Raw genomic sequence first — 24,335 nt, forward strand, 5'->3', positions numbered from 1 at the left:
TTAACAAATAGATAAGTTGTGACTTGCAATTTTCCTAACATTGCACATGTTTTGGACACCACAGAGATATTTAATTTTCTTTGAAATATGCTACGCGTGCTTGGATATATTTTTATATTTTATATGCACTGTATAATTTTCAAATTTAATTCGTTTATAAAATGTTCTGGTTCTCTTAAGACATCTGCACTGTGTGCATTGAAAACTGTTTTAAGGCGAGCCTATGTAAAAAAAACCACAAAAATTATTCAGTTGACATAGGATTTTTCCGAATTTTAACCGCATATTTACATTGTTCTTCAAATTTTAATTTGTTGTCTTATGACAAGAACATTCACATTTGGCACTTTACCATTCAGTTTCGTGATAAAAAGACGCTGCATCCTTAATGCGAGTTTAACCCAAATATAATCTCTTTTTGCCCACAATCCATTAAATATTAGTAATACTTAACCCATTGAGATTTTTTATTTTCCTCTTCTATCGTTTGTGGCAAGGGAGTAATTCCTGCCGAGCCATCGGAGCCTTCATTACATAAATAGCAGACGAATTATAAGTCAGAAGAAAATCGAGTGGGAAATTAAATATTTTATTCGTACAAAAATAAAACAATATTACAAAAACTTACTGTAAAGTTACGGCAGTTAGCAATAGGCAGCTTTGCTTCGACGCAGTTATTGAACACACTATTTTCTAACATTCAACATTTCACTTCTTTTTAGAGACAGTCTTTCATTTTAACTCTGGTATATTGAAAATGCACAAATTTATAGCCGAATATTCATTTGCTCCCAATTTTAAGCCTCCAAGGTAAGATTTGCCGCCAATTCTTCCAACGCTCGTTTGTAGCGAATATACCTGGAAGCGGACTGTCCTCTGTTCAAGTAGCATTGCGAAAGAGCATCTCCTTGGTACCCGGTTGGACAAGTACATACAGCCAGATGGTTCCTGGGGTTGCATTCAGCATTCACACCACATTGACCAACGCAAGGATTTTGGCAGCTAAACAAATTGAAATATTAACTTTTCACGATTTTTTACGCTTGCAACTTGAATTTTTCCAAATGTTATCATCTTTTGGCATCCAGCAATGAGCACAGTTTTTATAGAAACAAAAAAACTTACACGTAATCAATACAAGCCTGATTATTGGGACAATCAGGGTCTCCCAGACATTCTCCTCTTCGACATCCTGCAACCGGATTGCCAATGTAACCAGTTTGGCAGAAGCAGACTGGCCGTTCCTTTGCAGGATTGCGTGTCTCAAATCCAGGCTCACAATATGCGTTGGATCCGCATGGGTTTGGTTCACAAAGATCATCTAAAGTGAAAGTGAGACGTTAGATTCGGCTTTACTTTCAAGCTCAAGTTTTCGAGCAAAACCGAGGAACATTTCAATATTTCTGGTCCTTTAAGTGCGTTTTAGAAAGGAAATATGTTTAAATCGTTACTTACGTGAATCGAAAGGTCTGCAGCTTACAAACGGATCGCCGGTCATGTCCTTTGGACAGGAGCAAATAGGAGTGAGTCCCCTGAGGTTGCAGTCAGCGCCCACTCCACAAACACCATCGCATGGGTTCTTGCAGATCCCGTAGAAACAGGCTGGTCTGCCAGCTGGACAGTCCACATCCCCGTAACATTCCGGTTTGCAGGAAATCGAAGGGTTTCCGAAGTAATTCTGGAATTTTATGTTGGATTTGAACGTCGGGAGGGATCTTCAACGTTCGAAGTGCCTACCTTGGGGCAGCTGCATACAGCTTGATGGTTCCTGATGGAACAGTCGGCATTTTCTCCACATTGAGAACTGCATGGATTTTGACAACGGAAATCGATGCAAGCTTGATTGGAATTGCATTCGCCATCCCTTTCGCATTCATGCCGACATCCGGCAATTGGTGAGCCCAAAAATCCTTGCATAAAATTTCAATTAGAATCCATTGATCAATAGACTTTAAGTTGCAGAAGAATAGGAAAATGTATTAATTACCAGGTCTGCATTTGCAAGTTGGAACTCCATTAACTACTTCACAGTTGGTGTTTTGTCCGCAAGGGCTTGGGTGGCACAGTTCAGCTGAATCAATATAATTTGCTAAAGTTCGTTATAGAATACACTAGTTATAGACTAAATAATATGATATAGAATTTAATAAAAAAAAATATTTTCAAATATAAAGCTGAATTATTTATTCTGAAAATTTATTATGAAATTATTTGATTTCTTCCGACAGTATTTTGCAGAATTTTGAACCCAAATTGCCAAATAAATTCGCTACTTTAAGGTGTAATAAAGTTCCTGTTTATGTAGTTGCAAATGTCGGTATATGAGATACCTTCCAAACTCACGGGTTTGAGTTAGAAATATTTTATTACGTTCATATTATTGTTTGAAATCAACTTTTTTCCCTTTTTCTAGTCCCTGCCCATGTTTAGAAGAGTTCTTCCTCCAGAACAAATTAAATCCTCATTTTCTGCAGATAATAAATAATGTTTCCATCATTACTTATTTTGAATAGTGCATTTCGACTGAAATCTTATGGCCACTAATGAAATTAAAACTATACAGGGTGACTATTTTCTGAATCTTTGTGTGTGCAACTTCTACATTTTTAAAGATAGAGAATCCGTTAAATGGGCAAAATTGGGCAGAAGTCGCTTGCCTATTGATTACCGTTTTCAAAAGTTAGGTACCCGACTTGGTTCCTGAAATATCCTGAAATAGCAAGAAATCAACACTTTTTTAATTATCATATAATTCGTAAACTGCTTAAATTAAAAGAAAAGTTAAAATTGTCTTTGGTAGAACTTTTTGCGTTGAATTCAATAAACTAGCACTCCTTGTCATAGTGAACTTGATTTACGAAATAAAAAATGAACTTATGATTTTTTTAATGGTAATCGTAGTTGGCTGTGGTCCTTTTAAAATCCTTATTTTTTTCTGAAGTTAACGATATAACTGTTTGAATGTTTTTCTCCTTTTGTTGCCGTAAAACTTCAAAAGAAGATAAAAAATGTGTAGTAGGCTATGGAAACAAGAACTATATTATCACACAAAGTACAAAACAAAAATAAAATAATTAACAGACACAATCATGTTTACTGGGCTAAAGAAAATCATCATCTAATTGAAAATGGGCGAGATCAACGTGTTTTTTTTGTGAATGTCTGGTGAGGCATTTTTAGTGATAAAATCGTTGGTCCATTCTTTTATAATCACAATTTAAATATGGAAAGATATTTACACTTTTTATCAAATGAACTTGACATGACATGTTGAATAGTTTTCCGTTAGCATCGTATCGAAAATTGGCATATTTTCAACATGATAGTGCACCTTCACACAACTCACGAGTTGAATGTGAAGATGCCAAAGAAATGCCTGGACGTAAACGGAAGTCAATTTGAACATTTAGTTTAAACGATTCATTATTGTTTTGTGCTTTGTGTGATAATATAGTTCTTGTTTCCATAGCCTACTACACATTTTTTATCTTATTTTGAAGTTTTACGGCAACAAAAGGAGAAAAATATACAAACAACTATATCGTTAAATTCAGAAAAAAATTAGAATTTTAAAAGGCCCACAGCCAACTATGATTACCATTTAAAAACCATAAGTTTATTTTTTTATCTCGTAAATCAAGTTGACTATGATAACGAGTGCTAGTTTATTGGATTCAACGCAAAACGTTGCACTAAGGGCAGTTTTAACTTTTTTCTCAGTTAAGCAGTTTACGTAATAAGTGATAATTAAAAAAGTTTTGATTTCTTGTCTTTTCAGGATATTTGAGAAACCAAGTCGGGTACCTAAATTTTGAAAACGGTAATGAATAGGCAACCGAATTCTGCCCAATTTTGACCATTTAACGGGTTCTCTATATTTAAAAATGTAGAAGTCACCCGTACAAAGATTCAGAAAATGGCCACCCTGTATATGCAACGCATAAGATATCGGTTGCGGATGCTTACAAGGATCAAATCTTCTACAGCTACTGAATGGACTTCCTGTATATCCAGGTGGGCAACTGCATACGGGAACGTGATTTCTGGTTTGGCAATCAGCATTAATTCCACATGTTCCTGAGCAAGGATCAATGCATCTACCATTTCTACACGTTAAATGGCCTCTACATTCCCCATCAGATAAGCATTCCGACCTGAACAAACACAGCGTTAATAAATTTCAGTTAAATAAAAATCCCTAACTTTGGAAGTGAATAAATTCTGATTGCTTTAAGCGATTTCGAAATTTGGTTTCTGTTTGAAACCGTATTTAGCCCCATTTTTTTTTGTTCATCAAATTTTTTTCAAAAATTACGTACCTCAGATAAATTTTCTACAGGGTAGCAAATGAAAAAATGCAAAATTTCGGAAAGTTCCACACGACACTAGTTGGACAAAGAAAGGTTCACGTTTTTAATTTTGAAGCGACTGCTTTTTTGATTTTGGACCGGTTTTCACGATCTTAAGCTCATGTTGAAGCTAAAACTCCATTGACCACTTAGGACCATATACAGGGTTACATAAAAAATACCCAAATCCGAATTGCCCCCAAAATCCGTGATTCCGGAAGATTTTCAACTAAGTGAAGTTTACTTTCAAATATTTCGTTCGTTCATGCAACGCGGTTTGTTAATTTTTTTCTGAAGTCGACTGCGAAGTTTTAGCTTCAATAAGAGCCTGAGGTTTTGCCAAAGGAAGCAATTTATCACTGTAATAGCAAAAAGTTGATTTTTTTAACACCCCTATGTACACCATAAAACGAGATGAGCAAAAAAAACCAAAAAGTTTTTTCGCGATACGAGGCTTATCTTCCTGTCGGTTGTGCTGAAACACAAAAAAAAACGATTTCTTGTCCAACTGAGAGCAGGTGGAACTTTCCCCAATTTCGTTGGATTTGCCATCCTGTAGCAAATTTACCTAAAGCACTAATTTTTTTCACAGATACGCACTAACCGAAAAGGAATTGCACTAAATATCGCTTCAAACAATATCAAATCGCTCTCAGCAGTCAGAATTCATTCACTTGCAACTTTGGTCGAAATTTGTCCGTGTATCGTTTATATTGTTGAGCAGTTTAGTTTGATATATGAAGAAATTCCTTCAGAAGAAGCGTGAGAAGAGCGTTTTTTATAAACTCAAACTAGCAAGAAGTTGCTTTTTAATCAACGAAATTATTAAGATTTCAAGCATAAAAATCCATGTTTTAGTTACACAATGTGGTAAAAATGTTAGTAGCAGGTCCTTACCTAGTGCAAACAGATAACGGATCTCCAGAATATCCTCTGTAGCACGAACAAACCGGTCTTCCTCCTATCACTTGGCATTGGGCGTTTTGTCCACATGTGCTTGCCGTACATGTCGTGACTTGTTGAGCTAGATGATAAATTAAATGTGAATTTCCTTTAGTTTTATTCTGCGCAATGGAAGAACCATCCCATTAGCACCAAAAGAGGTATTAAAATGTTCGATTGAAGAGAGGTGAAGATGCGAATTTCGATAGAACAAGAATGGCATTGCGTTTGAATAAGGAATTTGTCAGCTTAATTTTGTTTATTATTTTATTATTTCCGGATGGTACCAAATGGGATGCTATTGATGTTGAGGTAAAGATAAATATAGTGTCAATCGAAGACTTAAATTAGAGGAGAACAAGACTTTTTGATTTATAGAAGTTTTGCTATTTTCTGTTTTAAAGTGCGGCCTGTGGAGGTAATTTAGTAAAAAAATCACTACTATTTCATTGCGTCAACCGATAATAAATTTATGAGATTCACGAGATGATTAATTTCTATATAGACCACTTCAGCTTTGGTCGTCTTTCAAATACTAATTTATAATTCCCGAGTTAACGTCGAAGATTCATATGTAAAAATCACAATAGTTTATCACATAATAACGAGTTGGAAAAATAGAACTAATAAAATTGAAAGTAAAAAATTGCAAATCAAAAAAGGAAGACTCAAATAAAACATCACAACTAAAATTAAAAAATTGAACAAAAATTAAACATTACATGCAAATAAAATGTTGGACAAGTTCCTTAGGCGACAGGCAAATGGTTAAGACTGTTAGCTTTCCAATTTATTTTGGAAAATACTTATTATATTTACATTTTTTAACGTAGTTTTTTGTCATAGTTTTCTAACACTTATTGTATAGCTTATTGAATATCTTACGTTTTAATGGCGCTTGAGACGTACATTTTTTTAGCGAAAACTCCAAAGATATATTATTGCAAATAGAAACATATATGAGCCGTCACTTTCGATATTTTAATAATATTCTTAAATTTTATTTTACTTTTGTTTGTTCCCTGGTTTGCTATTGTAGATGCGGGACAGACTATCTGCGCTTTTTTAGTAAAATGATTGTAATAAAATTTAGACTTTATCAAAACAGTTTTGTTCAATAAAAATCAGAAATTATGGAGAAACTAAGAATAAGTTCTTGAAAAACGTTTTCCTTTTGCGCTTCTTTATTTTTCAGTCTATGATCCTTTATTTATTGATTTGTTCTTCGCTTTAAAATAGATGCATATTTGATCGTTCCTCTTTCGAAATCATCTAGGACAATTTTTTCGATATTCCAAACTCACCCACAGTTTTAGTTAATCAAGATGATTTAATTTGCTCAAAACTGTATTAAGTTTATTATATCTATAAATATAAAAAGTGTTTTGTTTAACACCCACTCGTTGATTTTTGCATAAGATGGTACGATCAACACCTGCATTTTATTGCATTTGAATACAAATTTGGGAATAACAGTCAGTTTCAATTTCAGCAAAACACTTGCGTGGGTTCTGATTCGTGTTACTGGGTAACATTAGAGATGGAACTGGTTCCATGCTTTCAAATGTAAAACCCACGCAATTATTATATTGTGTATCAATAATTGTTTATTTGTCTGAAAATGTTGGCATTATGTAAGGAACATAAATTAGCAAATCTTTGCTTCGTTTTCTGTGTGACTAATTAATCTTATTTTACTGTATTCGTTGGCTCCTTATTTTATGACTTAGGTGGGCACGTATGTATTATCCAACAAAAAAAGGAGTTTATGCTTTGCGAAACATATCAAGAAAAATGTAAATATAAATACAGTAATTAATACATTTAAATTCCTATTTAAATTTGGATTAAAATGTCGATTTTTTAAATTATTTATTATTATTATTAAAGACAATAAATTCGTCAGTATCATCCGAACAAGAAATCATATAAGGACAGTGTAAATTTCGAGATTCGCTCACCTCAGGCACCCCCAGGACCGGTTTCGAGACTATTAGCTCTCATCAGCTGGGTTCTTGACTTTAATAATAATAATAAACAATTTATAAACATCGATATTTTAAGCCGAATTTAAATATGAATTCTTGACTGAAATTGCATGCTTTCTAGTCCCTTACCTTATATTATTGGAAAACCGAGTTAAAATGGAGGATCAAAATGTGACCAAAGTAAGAAGTGAAAATGAAGTGCCCGACTGAAAAAGCGTGCCAATTTTTTAGGGAAAAAAATAAAAACCTTCTCGAAAATAGCCACTTGGACAATGCTCGCAATCTCCGTTGTTTCTATAAGAAGAGCTTTGCACATATCTGTTATATTCACTTGCAGTTTGGGCTACTGTGTTTCCATACCGGTCTGTTATGTATACTTTATCATCGTAAAGAGGCCTAGATGGATAAGTGTATCTAAAATATTTAACTTCTGTTTAAATTTACATATTTTATTTAAATAAGTAATTTCGAAAGAAGACCATGAAAATCCATACTTTTAATAGCGGTAATTAATAAATCAATTTGCAAGGACGATGATACAAATGTGTCTTAACAAAGTGTAATTGAATTCTCATATAATTGCAATTAAATACCAGCATTTCCTTCCTTTTAGCTTTCCGAGAATTTAATAACTTCTAGTTACTACCTATTGCTACTTCAATAATAAAAATTGTTAATACCTGTAGGAATTTTCCACATAAGGATTTCTGTTGTATGTGTAATAGTTGTTGTAATAAGGAGATCCAGAAAGAACTCGGTATGTTCTGTAGTAGGGAGGCTCACCTGAACTTAAGCTTAATATTTGGAGCACTACAAGGGAGCATAGAGCTGCTGTCTGAGTCCCCATCTAATGAATTGAAAAATTCGGTTTAAATCCAGGAATAAATTTTAATTTTTTATCAGTCAAAATCGAATAAAAAAAACTTATAAATTATTTAAATACTTCATTGTCTTACTTTTTGGCTGAAACTGATCGCTGTGTTATCCTTAACTAAATCACCACACAAATACTCAATATTGTTTACCTTACCTTACTCTATAAGTTGTATTTGCTCTCCCCACTTAATTAAAAATTTCAAGATCTCTTAAAGAAACGAATTAGAGACTTGCTGTGACTGTTCGTAAGAATCACAGTAACTTTGTCTAGTAACTGGAGATATTTAAGTGATTTACTGAGTCGATTGTTATTGAAGCTATTGCAATCAATTTCCCTCTTCTTTGAGGGCAGATATATCAAAGAAATAACAATGAAGACAAATCAATTTAAAACGAATTTACAATTAAGACAAATAGGTACCAAATTACCTAAATTGTTTTCTAAAACAGCGGCAGTATTTTTCTACTTTCTTTATAACTTACTCATTCAGCTTTTTAAATTATTTAGAAATAGCGAATTTTTCCGACGTTTGTTAGTTTCCAAAATGTAAGCGGATTAATTTCTTTGATACAGTTCTTATTTAGCGTTCTTAGCATTATTGGCCCTATTTTAGGACATTTTAAACTCGATTATTTCCTTTGTAGTATTTGTATTAAAGTGACTTGTTTTGATTGGTATTTATATGATATTTTAGACCTAGAAACGGAAATACGTTTTTCGAATGTTTCATGATACACTCAGAAGTTGATAGGATTATACAAATACATTTTAGTATCTCATTTGAGGTCAATTGGGTTCTTAAGAATGGGAAAAAGTGAATTATAAAAGTGGTTTTTGTTTCACGCAATCAACGCTTTACATTAGCATATAAAGACCAACGGCGGATCCACGCTGTGGGTTTATTTGTGTGTCAAAACTGCTCGAATTTCCTCACTCATGTTGTTTAGAACTGAATCGAATTTTCAATTCTCTATTCAACGATGCCAGAACGAATTCTGTGGTTCAAATGGTTCTTGAGAAACTTCGAAAAATGCAGCGCTATGTTTGAGTCGATTTTGTAACTCAAAAACAACACGCAAATCTAAAACTGCTTGAAATCATGACTTTTTTTTGAAAACCGCCAACATTTCCTTATCGATGGTACACTTTCTAGAAAGGCCATTTAGTTCTCTCTGGAGGGATGTAAAAATGAGCGTTCTTGGTCAGTTTGTTTCCAAGAAATGAGCAAAAACGGGACGAAAAACTTGGAATTTTGGCGTAATCTTGAACCTATAAGTGTCTGATATTCAAATTTCACTTTCTGGGTCAAAACTACCCGAATTTCCTCACTCAAGTTGTTATAACTGAATCGAATTTTCAATTGTCTATCCATTGAGGAGAAAACGAATCCTGTTGCTCAAATAGAGCTTGCGAAACTTCTAAAAAAGCAGCGTTATGTTTGGGTCGATTTTGCAACTCAAAAAAATACACGCAAATCTAAAACTTCTTGAAATCAAGCATTTTTTGCGAAAACTGCCAACATTTCCTTATTGATGGTTCATTTTATAAAAATACCATTTAGTTCTCTCTGGAATGATGTAAAAATGAGTGATCTTGCTTAGTTTGCTTCCGAGAAATGAGCAAAAACGGGACCAAAAACATGAAATTTTGGCATAATCTTGCACTTAAGGGACTGATATTCAAATTTGGCTTTCTGGGTCAAAACTACAAGAATTTCCTCACTCATGTCGTTATGACTGAATTGAATTTTCAATTCTCTATCCAACGATGCCAAAACGAATTCTGTGGTTCAAATGGTTCTTGAGAAACATCGAAAAATGCAGCGTTATGTTTGAGTCGATTTTGCAACTCAAAAACAACACGCAAATCTAAAACTGCTTGAAATGAAGACTTTTTTGAGAAAAAATGCCAACATTTGCTTATCCATGGTTCACTTTCTAAAAAGGTCATTTAGTTCTCTCTGGAATGATGTAAAAATAAGCGTTTTTGCTCATTTTGCTTCCGAGTAATGAGCAAAAACGGGACGGAAAATATGAAATTTTCCCATAATCTTTCACCTAAGTGTCTGATATTCGAATTTCGCTTTCTGGGTCAAAACTACTCGAATTTCTACTACATGACCTCCCTAACTTGAAAGCTGGATCCGCCCCTGATAAAGACTAAAYTGAAAATGTTTTAGAACGAGCGTTTTTACAAGAGGTAAAGAGTGTTCTTCTATTTAACAAWATGTCTTATGCTGCCTCCTTTGAATTTAAACTTCATATTCGCAAGCCATGAACATTTTWAGGCGAAAATTATATCATAAAAGCTCTAAAATTTACTTGTTRWCWATTATGTTATGTTCCCTATYGTTGTWATGTTACCTATTAAGACAAGAAAATGATTTTCTGGTAACTWTAATCTTTAGTCATTAAACAGCTAAATATTTCGTCAAAAGAACGCAAAAATATAAATGGWGCGTTTTTTTGGGGCAAAAATAAAACGTAGATTTGCAACCAGATTTCCAGATTTWTGAAKCAAAAAATATTAAGAAATATTAGGAAAAAATAGGCATTCTTAGAAGAGTATATTCCGAAAAAGAGAAAGATGGTTTTTTTATGAATCCACATTCACTAAGCGAAAATTGATAGAAGTATAAAATTAAAAACTAAATACACTCTACAATCTTCTATTTATGATACAACAGCAGAAAAARRAAATGTTTGCAAYACAATATGTATATTATCGGTGGAAAATGAAGATTATCCTCCACGTAGAATGGAGCGCGATTGAGAATAACTAACAATTATTTTTCGRGAATAAATTAAATAACTATTTAGCGTTTAGCGTAGTTTCTACTTTTACTAGGCAACTCTATTAAATAAGAAGGTGTTGGTTCTGATGTCATAATGTAATTTCAAATAAGTACCTACTTCGTTACTGGTTTATGCAAATCGGGTTGTTTTATTTGGTCGCCGGTTTGTCATCCATTTGGGACTGGCTGAATCGGATCCGGCAATCGACTTTTGGTTGGATAACAACGCGTTAGTTATCATTACACCCACTTCGCAAACTGTTTCAATAATTTGCTTTCAATTTGCAAATGCAAAAGTCACATAGTTTCGCTTGCTGGCAGAAAAAACGCCCACATCAGTTTTTTCCCCATTTGCTAATGAGCTTTGTTTTGCAACACCTTTCTTGGTGATTAGGCAGTTGTTAAAAAAATTGGCATATAGGTTTCAACATAAAATCGCATTTGAACTTTGAGAACGAATCGCGCAATTTTGCTATAAAATCAGTCGGATATTTATGCATATGTATACTTATTCCTGTTGCCTTGAAATTGAAATTCAAGCAATATATTTTTCTTAGCAAGCGGGTGTTAATTTGTTTGGTTGGACCAACGCAGATTTTTTGGAATTTAAAGCAGGTTATTGAAAATCTAAGAAATACAGCGTCAAATTTGAATTAAGCCAAACCATAGTCGATTCGAGGAATCGTTCTTGGCAATGGCAACTAATGAATCAATTTGGGAATATCATTAATATTCTTCTTTATTAAAGTTACAAAAAAACCCGGTACTTCCAAAATATGCGAAGGTCGCTCTCAAATGTTAAAGTGTCTAACAAATCTTTGCTGGTTTATCGTCAACATATTAAATTGATGCAGACACTATGTAATTTGTCAAGAATTTATGCCTGTATATATATTTACAAAAAAATCGACTTATTTAGTTAAAATTACGTTTAATATATGAAGTCAACATATTTTATTAGCTAAGGAAATCCTTGATGACTGTTGTACTGAACAATATCAAGGCTGATTGTATGTAGGACGTACGTACGTTATTTATGTATGTGTAGAATAATAGCAATCATGATTGCCTTTTATAGTTCGATAGGCCTATAATTAATGCTCCTGTTCGATATTAATAACTAACGTTAATTTGAAGATATTTTACAATTTACTATAACTGTAACTCGACACGCAAGACTATTCAAACCGTATCCCCCTTATTACTTAGGTATTCAAGAAAAATTGAAGTATCTAAAAAAAATATTTAATTTTGACTGAAAAGATCATTTCTTTACTGTAAATATTTTTTTAAGAAGCCGTTTATTAATATAATCAATTTGGATCCTTGGCATTAAATAGTCGCCTTAATCGATTAGATGCAATTTCTTGTTGCAAGAAGAAGATTAGAACAATTTCTTGTTGTTTTGGATATTATCCAGTTACAACTATTTTTTTATACGCAACTTTCACTTGATGGCGTTTCTTCCAGAATTTCTTTCAACCACTTTTCGAGACTCGCTAAGTTCACGCTTCTCCATCTATCACTTCGGTGCGTATCGGAATCAACAATTGCTGGTTGAACTGATTGTGTCCCACGTCCTGTTTTTGTCACAAAAAATCTATGAAGTCGATATTCAAATTTTAAATAGCGGCTTGAAATCGATGAGGCTGTTGTTACTAAAACATCCTGAATTTCGCCCAAATTAATTCTATCCATATGGTTTATAACTGTAAACCTCAGTAAACCTGAAAAAAATGTTCCTTCCTATTAACAATTTGCAATCAAAAGTGTAATGTTGTATAACAACTTTTATGAGTAAGTGTAAGTGACCTTTCGTCCGTTTTCTTCACTTTTTGGGGATCCACTCTGGTTATCAAAGCCGCTGGAGCTCCAGGTAGAGAAAAAAAAACAGGATAAACTAAGAAACTTATACTTAACACACAATGCTAACGAATTCTTTCTCCAAAAATTTATTCAAATACAGCTCAAAGGCTTTCTAACTCCGCCTTCAGCTCTGTCATCATTATCCGTATTATTTTCGTAAGTCTATTTATTGTTCTGTTTCTTTGAAGCAGCACTTGGAGAAGAAGTTTTTAGTTTTGTTTTATAGTAAATGCATAACAAAACCGTCTTTATATAAACTTTAGCCAAGTAGAGGTCAAACGAATTAAAAGACTTAAGATAAAATTATAATAACTATGCCTTAGTCCTATGTTTGTTGTAGTTTTAAACTCGTTGGTGATCAAGTAATATTTCATAGAAAACCAACAGTTTGCGTTTATTAATCAGATGGAAACATTCATAATTATAAATGTAAATCGGGATTCTCAGAACCAGGAATTTTATTTTGAGCTCCAAATTTTTCTTGTTTGAGTTGATTAGCTTTCTGGGATAAAAACGCCAAATGGCCTTTCGGGCATTTATTAGCGTAATGCCCCTTAGAACCACACTTGTAACAAGTGACATCCTCCAATTTCTTTAGCTGCGGTCTGGGCACACCTAAGATTTCCCGTCTATTTTCGTCGCTATTCATTAACATTTGCAACTCTTTCTGGTGATGGTGTTCGGACATTTTATTGCAATGAATTGCTTTATGTCCATGCTCTCCACAAAAATGGCAAATGATTACGGGCGGTTTGTTCTTATCTTGCGTTTTTTGATCTGGCGGAGCGGGTAACTCAAAACGTGGATGCATATATTTGCACTTTGAACCATCTGGGCAAAAGCCGGCTAAGTAATTGGTGCACAACACTCTCCTTACATGCCTGCAATTGATAAAAAAAAACACTTAAGTAACTGTTTAATTTCTTCTCGACCATTGAATGTATTATTCAAAATTTACTTAATGGTATTTTTAAGATAAAAAACATTGATGACTGAAAAAACCTTATTAAGCACAATTATTAACGTAACATTTCTTACGCATTCTAGTTCGAATAACAGTCTCTGGAGTGAAATGGTTAATTTGTCTTAGTAAGGCAGTCAGTAGCATGCACTTACCTATGCCTGCAATGGGGGCCATGTCTGCAAAATCCTCTATCATACCATGGACAGTCTTTAATTTTGCTCTCGGGATCAATGTGAAGAAACGGACACTCTTTGTTATGACAGGCATTAAACCGTGAATAGAAATAGCATTCCGGCATTTTGGTCATATCATATTCATGCAAGAATTCACACTGGTCACCTATAAATGTGTACGTACTCAGATTTATATTAGATGTTATTATATTTGACTTTTTAACTAAATTGATTGTATTAACAAAGCTGTTAGGAAAGAATATTTGTGGCTGCTTATAACACGTACCTTTTTTACAAAGCCCTCGAAGCCAATGTTTGCAGACGATAGTTCTGTCCCCTCTAATATGACGAAATGGGCAATTGATGCCCTTAACGCATCCTTGTTGTGTGCCGTAAAACTGACATACAGCTGTGGTTGATTCTAGAAGCAAAAAAGTGTCTCTTTAAGGTTTTATGCCAGCGCTTATAAGTATAGCTTCTGTGGACTGTTTGTGAGAATTGCGCAAAAAGGAGTTGCAGTGGCTGTACAAGAAACTGGAAGCTTTGTGATATGACAAATTGTAAAGAAAAGCCTCAAAGAGCTAAGAATGAAAATGAATACATGTAAGAGAAAAGCAAAACCATGCGGAATTCAGACGAGAAAGTTAGAATTAGGTATCTAGAGAAAATAATAAAACAGCAGGTTTTCAGTAAGTTGCATTGAAACCGAAAAAAATATATCTTAGTACCAAAGGTGAAGTTCAATGAATACATCACGCAGGTTAAGTAACGACCGAAGACAATATTCTACGTACATACATACCGCAAGATATTGAGACTTTACAGACTTAAGAAATGTTGAAATACAAGTGTAGGACGACCAGGAACAGATGAGTTGTATGAACTGAACCTGGAGGTTCGACAGGATCGGGGCATGTAAGATCCACCTTTACTTGCCCCGATCGTGTCGACTACCATCTGGGCCTTTACCCTAATGTAGCAAGTTGGAAGAAAAACCTTCCCACACAAAGTAAGACAAAGGTTTCAGCTAAAATGGATTGCTCCACTTAAATCTGGTCTCAACATTTTAAAGGTACCGCGACTCAGAACTACGGTTAGATAAAAACTGTCTTACTGTCCATTCCAGGAAATGGAAGCGGTAAAGCCCCATACTGTTCCTCTAGAGCAATCTCGATGTCAAATTTAAAGTGTTCCACATTGGCTATTAGGAATTCCATTGTAACACTTCCCCCTAATACTTCCTATTAAAGTAGCACCAGAAAAATATGAAAGTATCACTTATTTATAAACACAAACATAACTTGAACCGACTTACGGATAATTGAGGTTACGAGCAGAGACAAGACTTGTCTCTGTTACGAGTTTTTATCTTCTCCTTTATCATAGCGGTGCGATGCCAACTCTACCGATTTAGAAATCCTCCACCGTTATTATTCGGATGTTCAATGAAATTTACCGATATTTAATTTGAAAATTACATACATAAATAAGCAGGGTGGTCCATTTTAAAAGACCCAGTAAAATATCTGATGGCAAATTATAGAAAATACAATAAAATGTTTTATCCAAAGGTTGTGTATTTGCTAGGGGAAAACCCGAAGGTGATATCAATTTTTTTGCAGATGGCGCTGTTAACGTGACGTCAGGTGGGAGACAACTTCAAGTTTTTAAATAGATTGGTATACATGTATTTTTTACAATCAAGTTCGATTCAAGATTTAATTCTAAATGAAAAAGTATTAAGGGGGTATATTTTTGAATGTGCGTATATCATCGAAAGGGAAATTTCAATCTCCCACTGAACACAATCGGTGAAGAAATCTAGATTTCTTCTATAATTAGCGGAAATTCGAGACTAATTCGTGTGGCGCCCACTAGACCGGGCGCAAACAGCATTGCACAGGAGCATATGTCAGATACCAATCTATAACCTCTGTGATCTGTGTTCTCGTCACAACTCGTATTTTGTTTGTTTGGAATATGAAGACATTTTCTATATTTTTAAATAAAAATGCGGAAAAAGTACGCGTTTCTTACTATATTTTTGTTTATACAATGTGTTGAAATTTACCAGTGCACGCACCTGAAAGGTACTTTCAGTTCTAGTGACTTTTTCAAATTTCTTATCAAATTTGGGGTGCAGAAAACCGCTGGACACTCGCCTGATACATCGCAGGGCTACATTTTTGGGAATATCACTTCGAAGAGCCATCTCTTTGTGCCTATTACTTTTGTAGTTTTGCGCAGATCTCACTTTATAGATTATTATAAGAACAGAGTCATTTTTGATAAAGATGAGGCTTGCAACAGAATGTTTAGCAAACTGAACAAAAGGGCATATGATCCTCAATGTAGTCACGATGGAAAAGATTACTTAAGACGGATTCCCTGTCCCACTGGTGAATTGTGTGAAGATGAAGATGATCAGTGGCATGTTGTGAATAACCATCAGTTTACATATGTTTTTAAAGATTTTAAAGAGCCAGCGTAAGTTTTACTGCATTGCTTATTTCCAATAGATACATGACAACCACATTACGAGTGATCATCATACATATTCATGTTACAGGACAACTTTATTTGCATCTAATCATGAATTTATCGATTCGTATCAAGCATATCTACCCTGGTAAATGATAAGTTTAATTAATCTCATATTATGTGGACCAGATAATATACCTAAAATATGGAATACTCATTTGTATAGCTTGATGGCCCATCTAGTTTTGGTGCTAATATTTAACACTTTCACCTATTATAGTATTTTATTGCTTGCGGTTACAGTGCTGTTGCAAATAATGGCTATTAACATCGAGATAATGTATTTTTATGTTTCAAATTGTTACTGAATTAATTGATTTGATCCTGTTGAATTGCACAAAAGTAATCATCGGTTGTTGCTGACAATTTATCAGTTCAAGCGTAAAAATTTGAAAGTTTAGAAATCAGTACGCCGACTTACCGATCAACAGAACGCAGAACTTTCATATCTTGCAGGACATTAATTTGTAGGAGGGCGTGATCATCTAGATCAACAGTTCTCAAACTTTCTTGGTGACGATTTTAAAAACCTTATTGTTAACCGAACCCTATTTAAACCCTAACTAAACTAAAATCTAAACCAGTTATATGCGTATTGTTTATTAATAATTTTAAAGGTTCCTCTTTAATATCTACTCGGCCGGAGCACCGGGACTCGCGGATCACACTTTAAGTAAGGTTGATCTAGATCAAGGTTTCTCAAACTTTTTCTATAATGGAACACTTCGCAAACCCAAAAATTTTAACCCATTAAATTTTTAAAATTTAAGTTAAATTTGAATTTTTGAAATGCGTTTTTTATTTTATTATGCTAAGTTTTTATCTAATGTGAGGTGCGACATCAAACCTATTCCTATACTTTAACGATTTGTTGCAGAATAATAAGAAAATCTCGCTTCACATAAATAGGTTGTAGAAAACAGTACAATAGTATAATCGTAATAGCTTGTTTTGATCAATTCGAGAACTCGTCTGACAAACTTGACCAACAATCTGTGAAAGGCTGATCTCGGTATCAATTTTTGCTTTAAAATTGAACAAATTAGATGTTCAGTCATCTGCGCTTAAGGATACCAGTTTAGCGGTCACTGAAAATGGATTCCGAACCCAGGAATGGTCGTTAGTTATATAAATTTAGTTAAAACATGAATTAGAACTAGTTATATTAAAACCCTTCTAAATTATCGCRGAAAATAGTTTGGRRAACTCTGATCTAGATAATTATCGAAWATTTTTCTTGAAGACATRTGGGCGACTATTTATTTAATAAACATTGGGACTTTTGAAATTTATTAACGAAATATTTYCGTTGAAAATTTATAGTTCCGAAAAAAATCAACTTTGGGATAAGGCATACTTACGCCAATTACACACGTAGTATTTCCAATTTCCGAATTTCCCATTGTTAATGGTTYACCCTGTACATTAGACGAATCAACTGTCGGAAGAAGTTCGCKWYATTTTTCRCTCGCTTTATTAAAGCGGACTCTTCCTTAATGCAAGCAGACGGTCCGTCGTCTGCTTACACTAAGCACTAAGACTTATTACAAAATAAGACACAATTCACGATAAATTCCTTAAAGCAATTACTAAAGAAACGCACAAACATGACAAAGATATCAAAAAGAAAGGACAAATAACGTTCGGAATAAGGCAAAATCTAATGCCTTCGGCAGGATTTAAGCAGTACTTCAATTTTTACTTAGTCCAAAAATTATTTGTCCGCTTAAGCCGCGGAAAAATCCCTTTCATTTGAWTTATGGGACCCTAAAAATCTTCATTTGATATCAGAAAGACTCATCAGTTGCAGACAAAGTGGAAAAGCCATCCACGCAACTGGAAGATTACAGAACACCTTTGTCTCACAAGACATAGACAATCCCGCCTTCTAATCCCAATAACGACTTTACCAGAACATAACCGAACTAAGCTTAGATTTATATTTTTATTTATAAACTACAAAGTTAAAACTGACCCAAACTATCCCATCATAGCACACACTTGCAAGGACAGAAAGGCCGCTTGGTCTTTGGCCGATAGCCTTTTTCGAAGCAAATAAATAACATTATTACTCGCTAAAATTACTTGAGAACTTACTAATTTAGAATTAAAATTCTAATCTAGAAGTAACTTTTTAAATTTGTTACAGTTTTTGGTATGTGTCCATGGTGGCTTGTTACCACAATACGACCACATGTGAATGGCACCACTACGATTCGCACAGTCCTTATGAAATCAATTATGATATCTGGCTGGTAAACGGAAGCCCCAACAGCTCAGCATTCAGTACATATCAGTTTTCATTCGACAGGCAGAGCACTTTAGAAATGTACATTTTATTTTGGTTGTGCTACTTGGTATTAGTTCCTCTGCAATGTCATGCGGTGAAAATACAGAAGCATCCCGTTACCAGGTATAGTCCTTCTGTACAGTGTGATTCCAAACTCTATAAAACTGATAGTTTGCTTGTATGGTTAAAAGAAGACCTTTTGCTGGAGGTTTTGCACTCAATCCGGATTCATTGAGTCTTCTTCCTACCGTTTTTTGAAGAAATTGCAACATTTAGGGCATTTTGAATTACATTTTTTCTCAATTCCGGTAAAAATCCCATTTCTTAAAGCTTGCAGCCGTATAAAACGAACGTCCACTTGGTTTGTGGATCTTGATCGGCCTTGCTCTGGTCGTCTAGCTTGGCCACCTGTTTCCCTAAAACGCTGAAGACATCGACCAATGGTGGCGTGATAAACCCAACCTCCTCTCACGTCCACCCTTCTTCCAACAAGGGGACAATTTTTTTCCGCATTAAACTCACTTCAATTTTTCCTGGGGACATTTCAAAGCGAATACACTTTATGACACACACAAGTTAGGAAAAAGCAAGAAAATTTAATCGAAAATGTATAGGTGGTGCGCTAATTTTGTCCACCAGTGTATTTCCCTCGAGTATACATTAAACAGTAGAGGCGATCAGATGCATCTCTGTCTCACTCATTTTTTATATTAAGATTTGAGTTTGATTATTTATATATTATTTGATCTGCATGTCATTTTGGTGTTTCTTCTTACTTTGTCAATTTGATGCCAAATAAGTTGGAAGTAATGCGAAGATCTGCAGCTTTTATGCCTCTTGAATCAATACGTTGGACATGGCTGACAAGGTCGAACGATCTGCTTAGGTATAGATTTGCGTTGAGATATCTGCATCTTTCAATGAGTTCTTGCACAGTGAACCGAGCTTCTTTTGTACTCCTTTTTGTACTTTTTTGGAAAAATTATTGTCCGAAAACAGCCGTGCTTTTCTTCTGAAATGGGGAAGACGAGGTCATAAAGAAGTCACCTGATATTTCAAAGCACTTCCAAGAAAAACGGCAAATTGTTTTATAAAAAGTTCAATTAATTTTCGCTAATTTCTTCTCGCTTAATGGATCGATGTTTGCCAACATCAATCCAACGATCCATGGATGCCGTTGAGATTCTTCATAAGAAAATTATGGAATCTTATTTTTTTCTAAATAGAAGTTTTGCAATGTTTCATTTGTAATGTTTAGCTATACCAACACCATCCCAAATGACCATTGAACACTTTAGATATCGCTAAATAGCAAAGTTGAACACGAGGTGAGTATGCGAAGCGACAGTAAAAAACAAGAAGAGTTTCAAATAAAAGTGGAGGTGTATTTTGAAGCCCTAAACTATAATAAAGCGTGGTTTATATCCGCGGTACAAGGTCAAACAATATGTTTTTAAACGGATGATTAACAGGGTCATTTTTTAGTTACTTTTACTCCTTCAGGGTACAGGCTTCTAGAAGCGTTAATGAGTTCGAAATCGGTCCTGGAAATGCTTGCTTGTGACAAAAAACCGTCGCTTGTACCACACAAAATTGAAAACGATTTTCAATTAATTTACTATTTTATGATTACTAGGGACCATGAAATTGTTTTTGATTCTAGATTATTTACTGCTAGTCTGGTGCTTGACTTTGTAGCCTTAAGTTTAAATGTAATTCATACTTTGAAATTTGCGATGAACGGCGAAGGATATGAAAAAATCCAAATGATTGGAGATATATGTGATATTCTTTCACGGGTAATATTCACACTGTTACCCACTCTTTGTATTTTAACTTTAAGTTAACTTTCAGACATCATTCATGTTGCTTTTGCTATTGTTGGCGAAAGGATGGGCAGTTACGCGATTAGAATTGACCTGGAAACCATTAGTGTTTGCCATATGGTTATGTTATGGTATTGTACATATTTTGTTGTATGTTTGGAACTTGGTAAAATTGCAAAATACGTTATTGTTAAATTTCATATACTAGGTAACGATTTAATTTAATTTTAGACTGAAGTAGACATAATAGAAGACGTAGATGAATACCAGACTTGGCCGGGATGGCTGATAATTGTTTTTAGATCATTGATTATGTGCTGGTTCTTATACGAATTACGCACAACTATGCTTTACGAACATAATACTCAAAAACTGAATTTTTTGCTTCATTTTGGGGCATCCAGTTTAGTTTGGTTTATCTATCTGCCCATTTTGGCCCTGATAGCATTACATGTATCTGCGCTATGGAGATTTAAACTACTTTTAGGTGAGTTTGCATACTTATACCTTTATCAATATCAGCTTTCGGGGATATAGTTGGACTGGTGGCGTCATATTAATCTTTTGATGCAAATATGTTTTTTACAGGTATAACATATTCAGCTGATTGTTTTGCATATTGTGTTATGGCTCATTTGCTCTGGCCGACCCGATCCGAACAATATTTTCTATTGAAAGGACCGTCTTCAGTGGACCTTGAAGAATTGGATGAATTCAACGAAGCTCCACACATTGTCAATAATTCTTATACGTCCCTCAGTAGTGCTGGATCAATAGATGTCGCGCATTATGAAGACCAACCCAAAAGTAAACCAGCCCATGCGTGAGACTTTTGTTCATTTTGTGTTTGCCAAACCCCAAATAGCCGATTTGGATGAAAATACCAAGACCGTTAACGATCTAAGTTGTATTGTGGTCTTAATAGAAATTAGGGAAAAACTGTACTTGCTTCATTATGACAAAATGTCAATTCAATTAACTCAATTGTAAGTATCTTTAGGTGCGGTACCTTAACCCCTGGATGATTTTATTTGGAAAATTTGCCTACTGAAAGTCATTCTGGTTTCAACTACTATTCGGCGTCGATTGCAAAAGCATGCAGCTTAGTGATGGAAAATTGTGGGTGAAATAACAAGTTTTGAGTTAAAGTCGTCAAAAGAAACTTTTTATCTTTATAGCATACATTTGAAAAATGTTTTAAATAAATTTACACGGTGGATAATATGCGACAATTGAGCAACGTGATACTGGAACACTAGTCGCGCCAATAGTTTTCGTAAATTTCCGTACGGAATTAATAGATGATTACTGAATATTGAATGACTCCTGAATAATTCCATTCAAACTCATTTAAAGCACGGACTTCTGGGAAGGTTTCAGGCCGCTTATGGGGTTGCTGGTGACATGTCAAAACCTGTATTTTTGGCCAAACTGATCTATGGAAAGGATGTGATTTATCATTGTTAGCTTTTGCATTTTTGATAGCAGAAAACCATTTAACACACCTCTTCCGGCTTGTATTTTTTTGTATGGTTTTGATATCGATTTTATACACCGTGTATATAATTGAATTGTTAATCTCCCAAACATATTCTGACGAATGCCAATATTATTTTTGATGCGAATTCACTTAAATATTGATTTCGCATAAAAAATAATCATACTGTCTTTCTGTTCTCTTTTGTATATTTAAGATTTTGTTGAAATTATTGGAGCATTATTGGAATTGATCCAATTTCTGTTCTTGTTATAGTTTGTTAACTATACTATTAAAAATAATAAAAAAGCTGCACAAAGCCTTTTTCATTTCAATTATCACCCGATCAGCATTTTCACATAAATTGCCTTCTGCATCTGGAACAAATTATTTCGCTTTGTTTAAAACGCCGGGTTTCTGTAACTACTACTTAGTTTGAAATCAAAGGTGCTTTAAAATATGAACGAAACTGGAGCAATTGAAGAAAATGGTTCCTCTCGTTTATCAAAGCGCTAGTTGCGCTTTCAGCCTTTAAGTGCTACCAATGATCAACCAGGCGAAGTTTGAGCCGGAAGCTAATGATCGAAGCCAGACGGGAACGAAAAACACTGTAAGTACTTCTTAAGTTAAGCCCTTCTATCTAGTCCCTTTGTTTGAGGTCTTTGATAGTGATTAAACTTAGTATGTCGAAGACGTTTACTTTTAAAGTCACAAAAACAATCAATTTTTACTTCAAAAAACATTTCAAATTTATTCATAATTTTACGTGGTAGAATTAAATGCATTTATTTGCAGTACAAAGTGAAAATTCTAAAATTAAAAAAATAACAATAACAATACAACAAATAAGCTCTTCAAGCGATTGAGATGAATAAGCCGAACTCCTCTTATCACCTTAAAACAAGTTTTTTATGTTCAACATTTGTTTCACATGTGAAGGCTTTTCAGACTAGAGTTCCACTCCTATTCAATCTCAAGAAAAGGCCTAAAAAAAAGCCGTTTGACGAAACTGTTCTAATTATTCTGATAATTCTATGTAAATTAAGTCTGCATCTTGTCGCTACTATTTTTCAATATTTATTGGGAGTTCGTCTTTGCACCCACACTAGTAATTTTCTTCCATAAGATATCAGGGCTTTTGCAAAGAAACTTAGCAGTGTTTCTTCCAAAACCCTCAAATGCAGAGTTTTGGAGAGTTTGACTACACAATTTTGGAAACGCTTTGCAGGCTGTAAGCATAATTCTTCAATTTAATTGTTTTTTTTTGCTCTTTTACTTTCCAATTTGTATTAACATTTACGTTTGATTAAGAGTTTTTGAAAAAATAATGCTTGCAATTTCTTTCATCAGTTTCCTGGGGATTGATTTGTTATTTTCTAATCCGAATTTTTATTTAGTATCCTCTTTAATGGACAACGCCCAGTGGATGATCACAAAGTTGGATGGAGTCTAATGAACATGATGCTTTCCAGTCCCACCTAAAGACTAATGTGCTTAGGATAGGTTAATTTTAAGTTAGAAAATATAGTAAAGAGTACTAAGCATGTGATTAAATTGTTGAAAATAAAAAAATTAAATTGCATTGCTGTTTTTTTCTCGCTTATTTCCTTTCAGTTCATTGCAAAAAAAACTACTTTTTGCATCAGGAGAGCAACGAAGGAGGAACAGCATCGGAATATCGAACGAAGGAGGCGGTGTCATAGTCATAAAATAGCCATTAATAATCGCAAATAACGTAACGCTAAAACTACTTCGAGTGTCTTAATCAAAAATCCCATTTGCATCAGGATAGCAGAATATCCAAAGAGGTAGCGACAAGAAATTATCAGTAGCAGAATTAGATAGAGATTCATCGCAATTATCGTAACTCTAAACTATATTTTGACTAAAATCCGGATTGTATCAGGAGAACAGCATATTCAAGGAGGTAGCGACCACGAATTATCAGTAGCAAAAATAGACTCTCATCGCAAATAACGTAACGCTAAAATACTGTGTCTGACCATTTGTATCAGGAGAGCAGAATATTCAAGAAGGTAGCGGCAAGCAAATTTAAGGAGGAGAAATAGATACTATTCGCAAATAACGTAAAGCTAAAATACTGTGTCTGACCATTTCCATCAGGAGAGCAGAATATTCAAGAAGGTAGCGACAAGCAAATATCAAGAGCAGAAATAGACACGAATCGCAAATAACGTAAAGCTAAAATACTGTGTCTGACCATTTGTATCAGGAGAGCAGAATTTTC

The 24,335-nt window shown here is 34.3% G+C and overlaps 3 protein-coding genes across 5 annotated transcripts; 1 reads left to right on the plus strand and 2 right to left on the minus strand.

The window, feature by feature from the left end:
• Positions 1 to 575: 575 nt before the first annotated feature.
• LOC109533209 (neurogenic locus notch homolog protein 1) lies at positions 576 to 8,321 on the minus strand. Of its 2 annotated transcripts, XM_019898472.2 has the most exons (10): positions 8,236 to 8,321; positions 7,960 to 8,126; positions 7,527 to 7,693; positions 5,247 to 5,373; positions 3,967 to 4,154; positions 1,988 to 2,071; positions 1,738 to 1,910; positions 1,456 to 1,678; positions 1,126 to 1,321; positions 576 to 1,002 (listed from the first exon to the last, which is right to left on the minus strand). In XM_019898472.2, exons 2-10 carry the CDS (start codon positions 8,124 to 8,126, stop codon positions 798 to 800), a joined length of 1,530 nt encoding a protein of 509 aa, XP_019754031.2. In that variant the 5' UTR covers positions 8,236 to 8,321; the 3' UTR covers positions 576 to 797. The 2 variants fall into 2 exon arrangements, with proteins under 2 accessions (XP_019754031.2, XP_019754032.2); XM_019898473.2 differs by lacking the exon at positions 7,527 to 7,693 and having other exon boundaries at positions 8,063 to 8,126.
• A 4,525-nt stretch (positions 8,322 to 12,846) lies between these two features.
• LOC109533210 (cleavage and polyadenylation specificity factor subunit 4) lies at positions 12,847 to 15,344 on the minus strand. 2 transcript variants are annotated; one of them, XM_019898475.2, is made up of 5 exons: positions 15,269 to 15,344; positions 15,068 to 15,194; positions 14,240 to 14,374; positions 13,933 to 14,119; positions 12,847 to 13,697 (listed from the first exon to the last, which is right to left on the minus strand). In XM_019898475.2, exons 2-5 carry the CDS (start codon positions 15,168 to 15,170, stop codon positions 13,238 to 13,240), a joined length of 885 nt encoding a protein of 294 aa, XP_019754034.1. In that variant the 5' UTR covers positions 15,171 to 15,194; positions 15,269 to 15,344; the 3' UTR covers positions 12,847 to 13,237. The 2 variants fall into 2 exon arrangements, with proteins under 2 accessions (XP_019754034.1, XP_019754033.1); XM_019898474.2 differs by having other exon boundaries at positions 15,068 to 15,308.
• Positions 15,345 to 15,895: 551 nt separating this feature from the next.
• Positions 15,896 to 22,223, plus strand: LOC109533207 (integral membrane protein GPR180). The gene is made up of 6 exons (XM_019898467.2): positions 15,896 to 16,440; positions 18,644 to 18,907; positions 20,448 to 20,583; positions 20,639 to 20,776; positions 20,842 to 21,097; positions 21,199 to 22,223. Exons 1-6 carry the CDS (start codon positions 15,965 to 15,967, stop codon positions 21,435 to 21,437), a joined length of 1,509 nt encoding a protein of 502 aa, XP_019754026.1. The 5' UTR covers positions 15,896 to 15,964; the 3' UTR covers positions 21,438 to 22,223.
• The last annotated feature ends 2,112 nt before the right edge of the window (positions 22,224 to 24,335 follow it).

This window comes from Dendroctonus ponderosae, unplaced genomic scaffold (assembly GCF_020466585.1).
Source record: "Dendroctonus ponderosae isolate FM_Combo_2020 unplaced genomic scaffold, Dpon_F_20191213v2 Dpon_F_20191213_8, whole genome shotgun sequence".
Taxonomy (NCBI): domain Eukaryota; kingdom Metazoa; phylum Arthropoda; class Insecta; order Coleoptera; family Curculionidae; genus Dendroctonus; species Dendroctonus ponderosae.

Excerpts from the sequence above, each read along its gene's own strand:
- LOC109533209 (XM_019898472.2), bottom strand. The coding sequence starts at position 8,126 with ATGGGGACTCAGACAGCAGCTCTATGCTCCCTTGTAGTGCTCCAAATA. Across the intron at positions 7,694-7,959 it reads TATGTGGAAAATTCCTACAG|ATACACTTATCCATCTAGGC; the intron begins GTATTAACAATT and ends TAAATATTTTAG. Across the intron at positions 4,155-5,246 it reads CCGTTATCTGTTTGCACTAG|GTCGGAATGCTTATCTGATG; the intron begins GTAAGGACCTGC and ends GTGTTTGTTCAG.
- LOC109533210 (XM_019898475.2), bottom strand. The coding sequence starts at position 15,170 with ATGGAATTCCTAATAGCCAATGTGGAACACTTTAAATTTGACATCGAG. Across the intron at positions 14,120-14,239 it reads TCGAGGGCTTTGTAAAAAAG|GTGACCAGTGTGAATTCTTG; the intron begins GTACGTGTTATA and ends ACACATTTATAG. Across the intron at positions 13,698-13,932 it reads GGCCCCCATTGCAGGCATAG|GCATGTAAGGAGAGTGTTGT; the intron begins GTAAGTGCATGC and ends TATCAATTGCAG.
- LOC109533207 (XM_019898467.2), top strand. The coding sequence starts at position 15,965 with ATGCGGAAAAAGTACGCGTTTCTTACTATATTTTTGTTTATACAATGT. Across the intron at positions 16,441-18,643 it reads AAAGATTTTAAAGAGCCAGC|TTTTTGGTATGTGTCCATGG; the intron begins GTAAGTTTTACT and ends AATTTGTTACAG. Across the intron at positions 20,777-20,841 it reads TGTTGTATGTTTGGAACTTG|ACTGAAGTAGACATAATAGA; the intron begins GTAAAATTGCAA and ends ATTTAATTTTAG.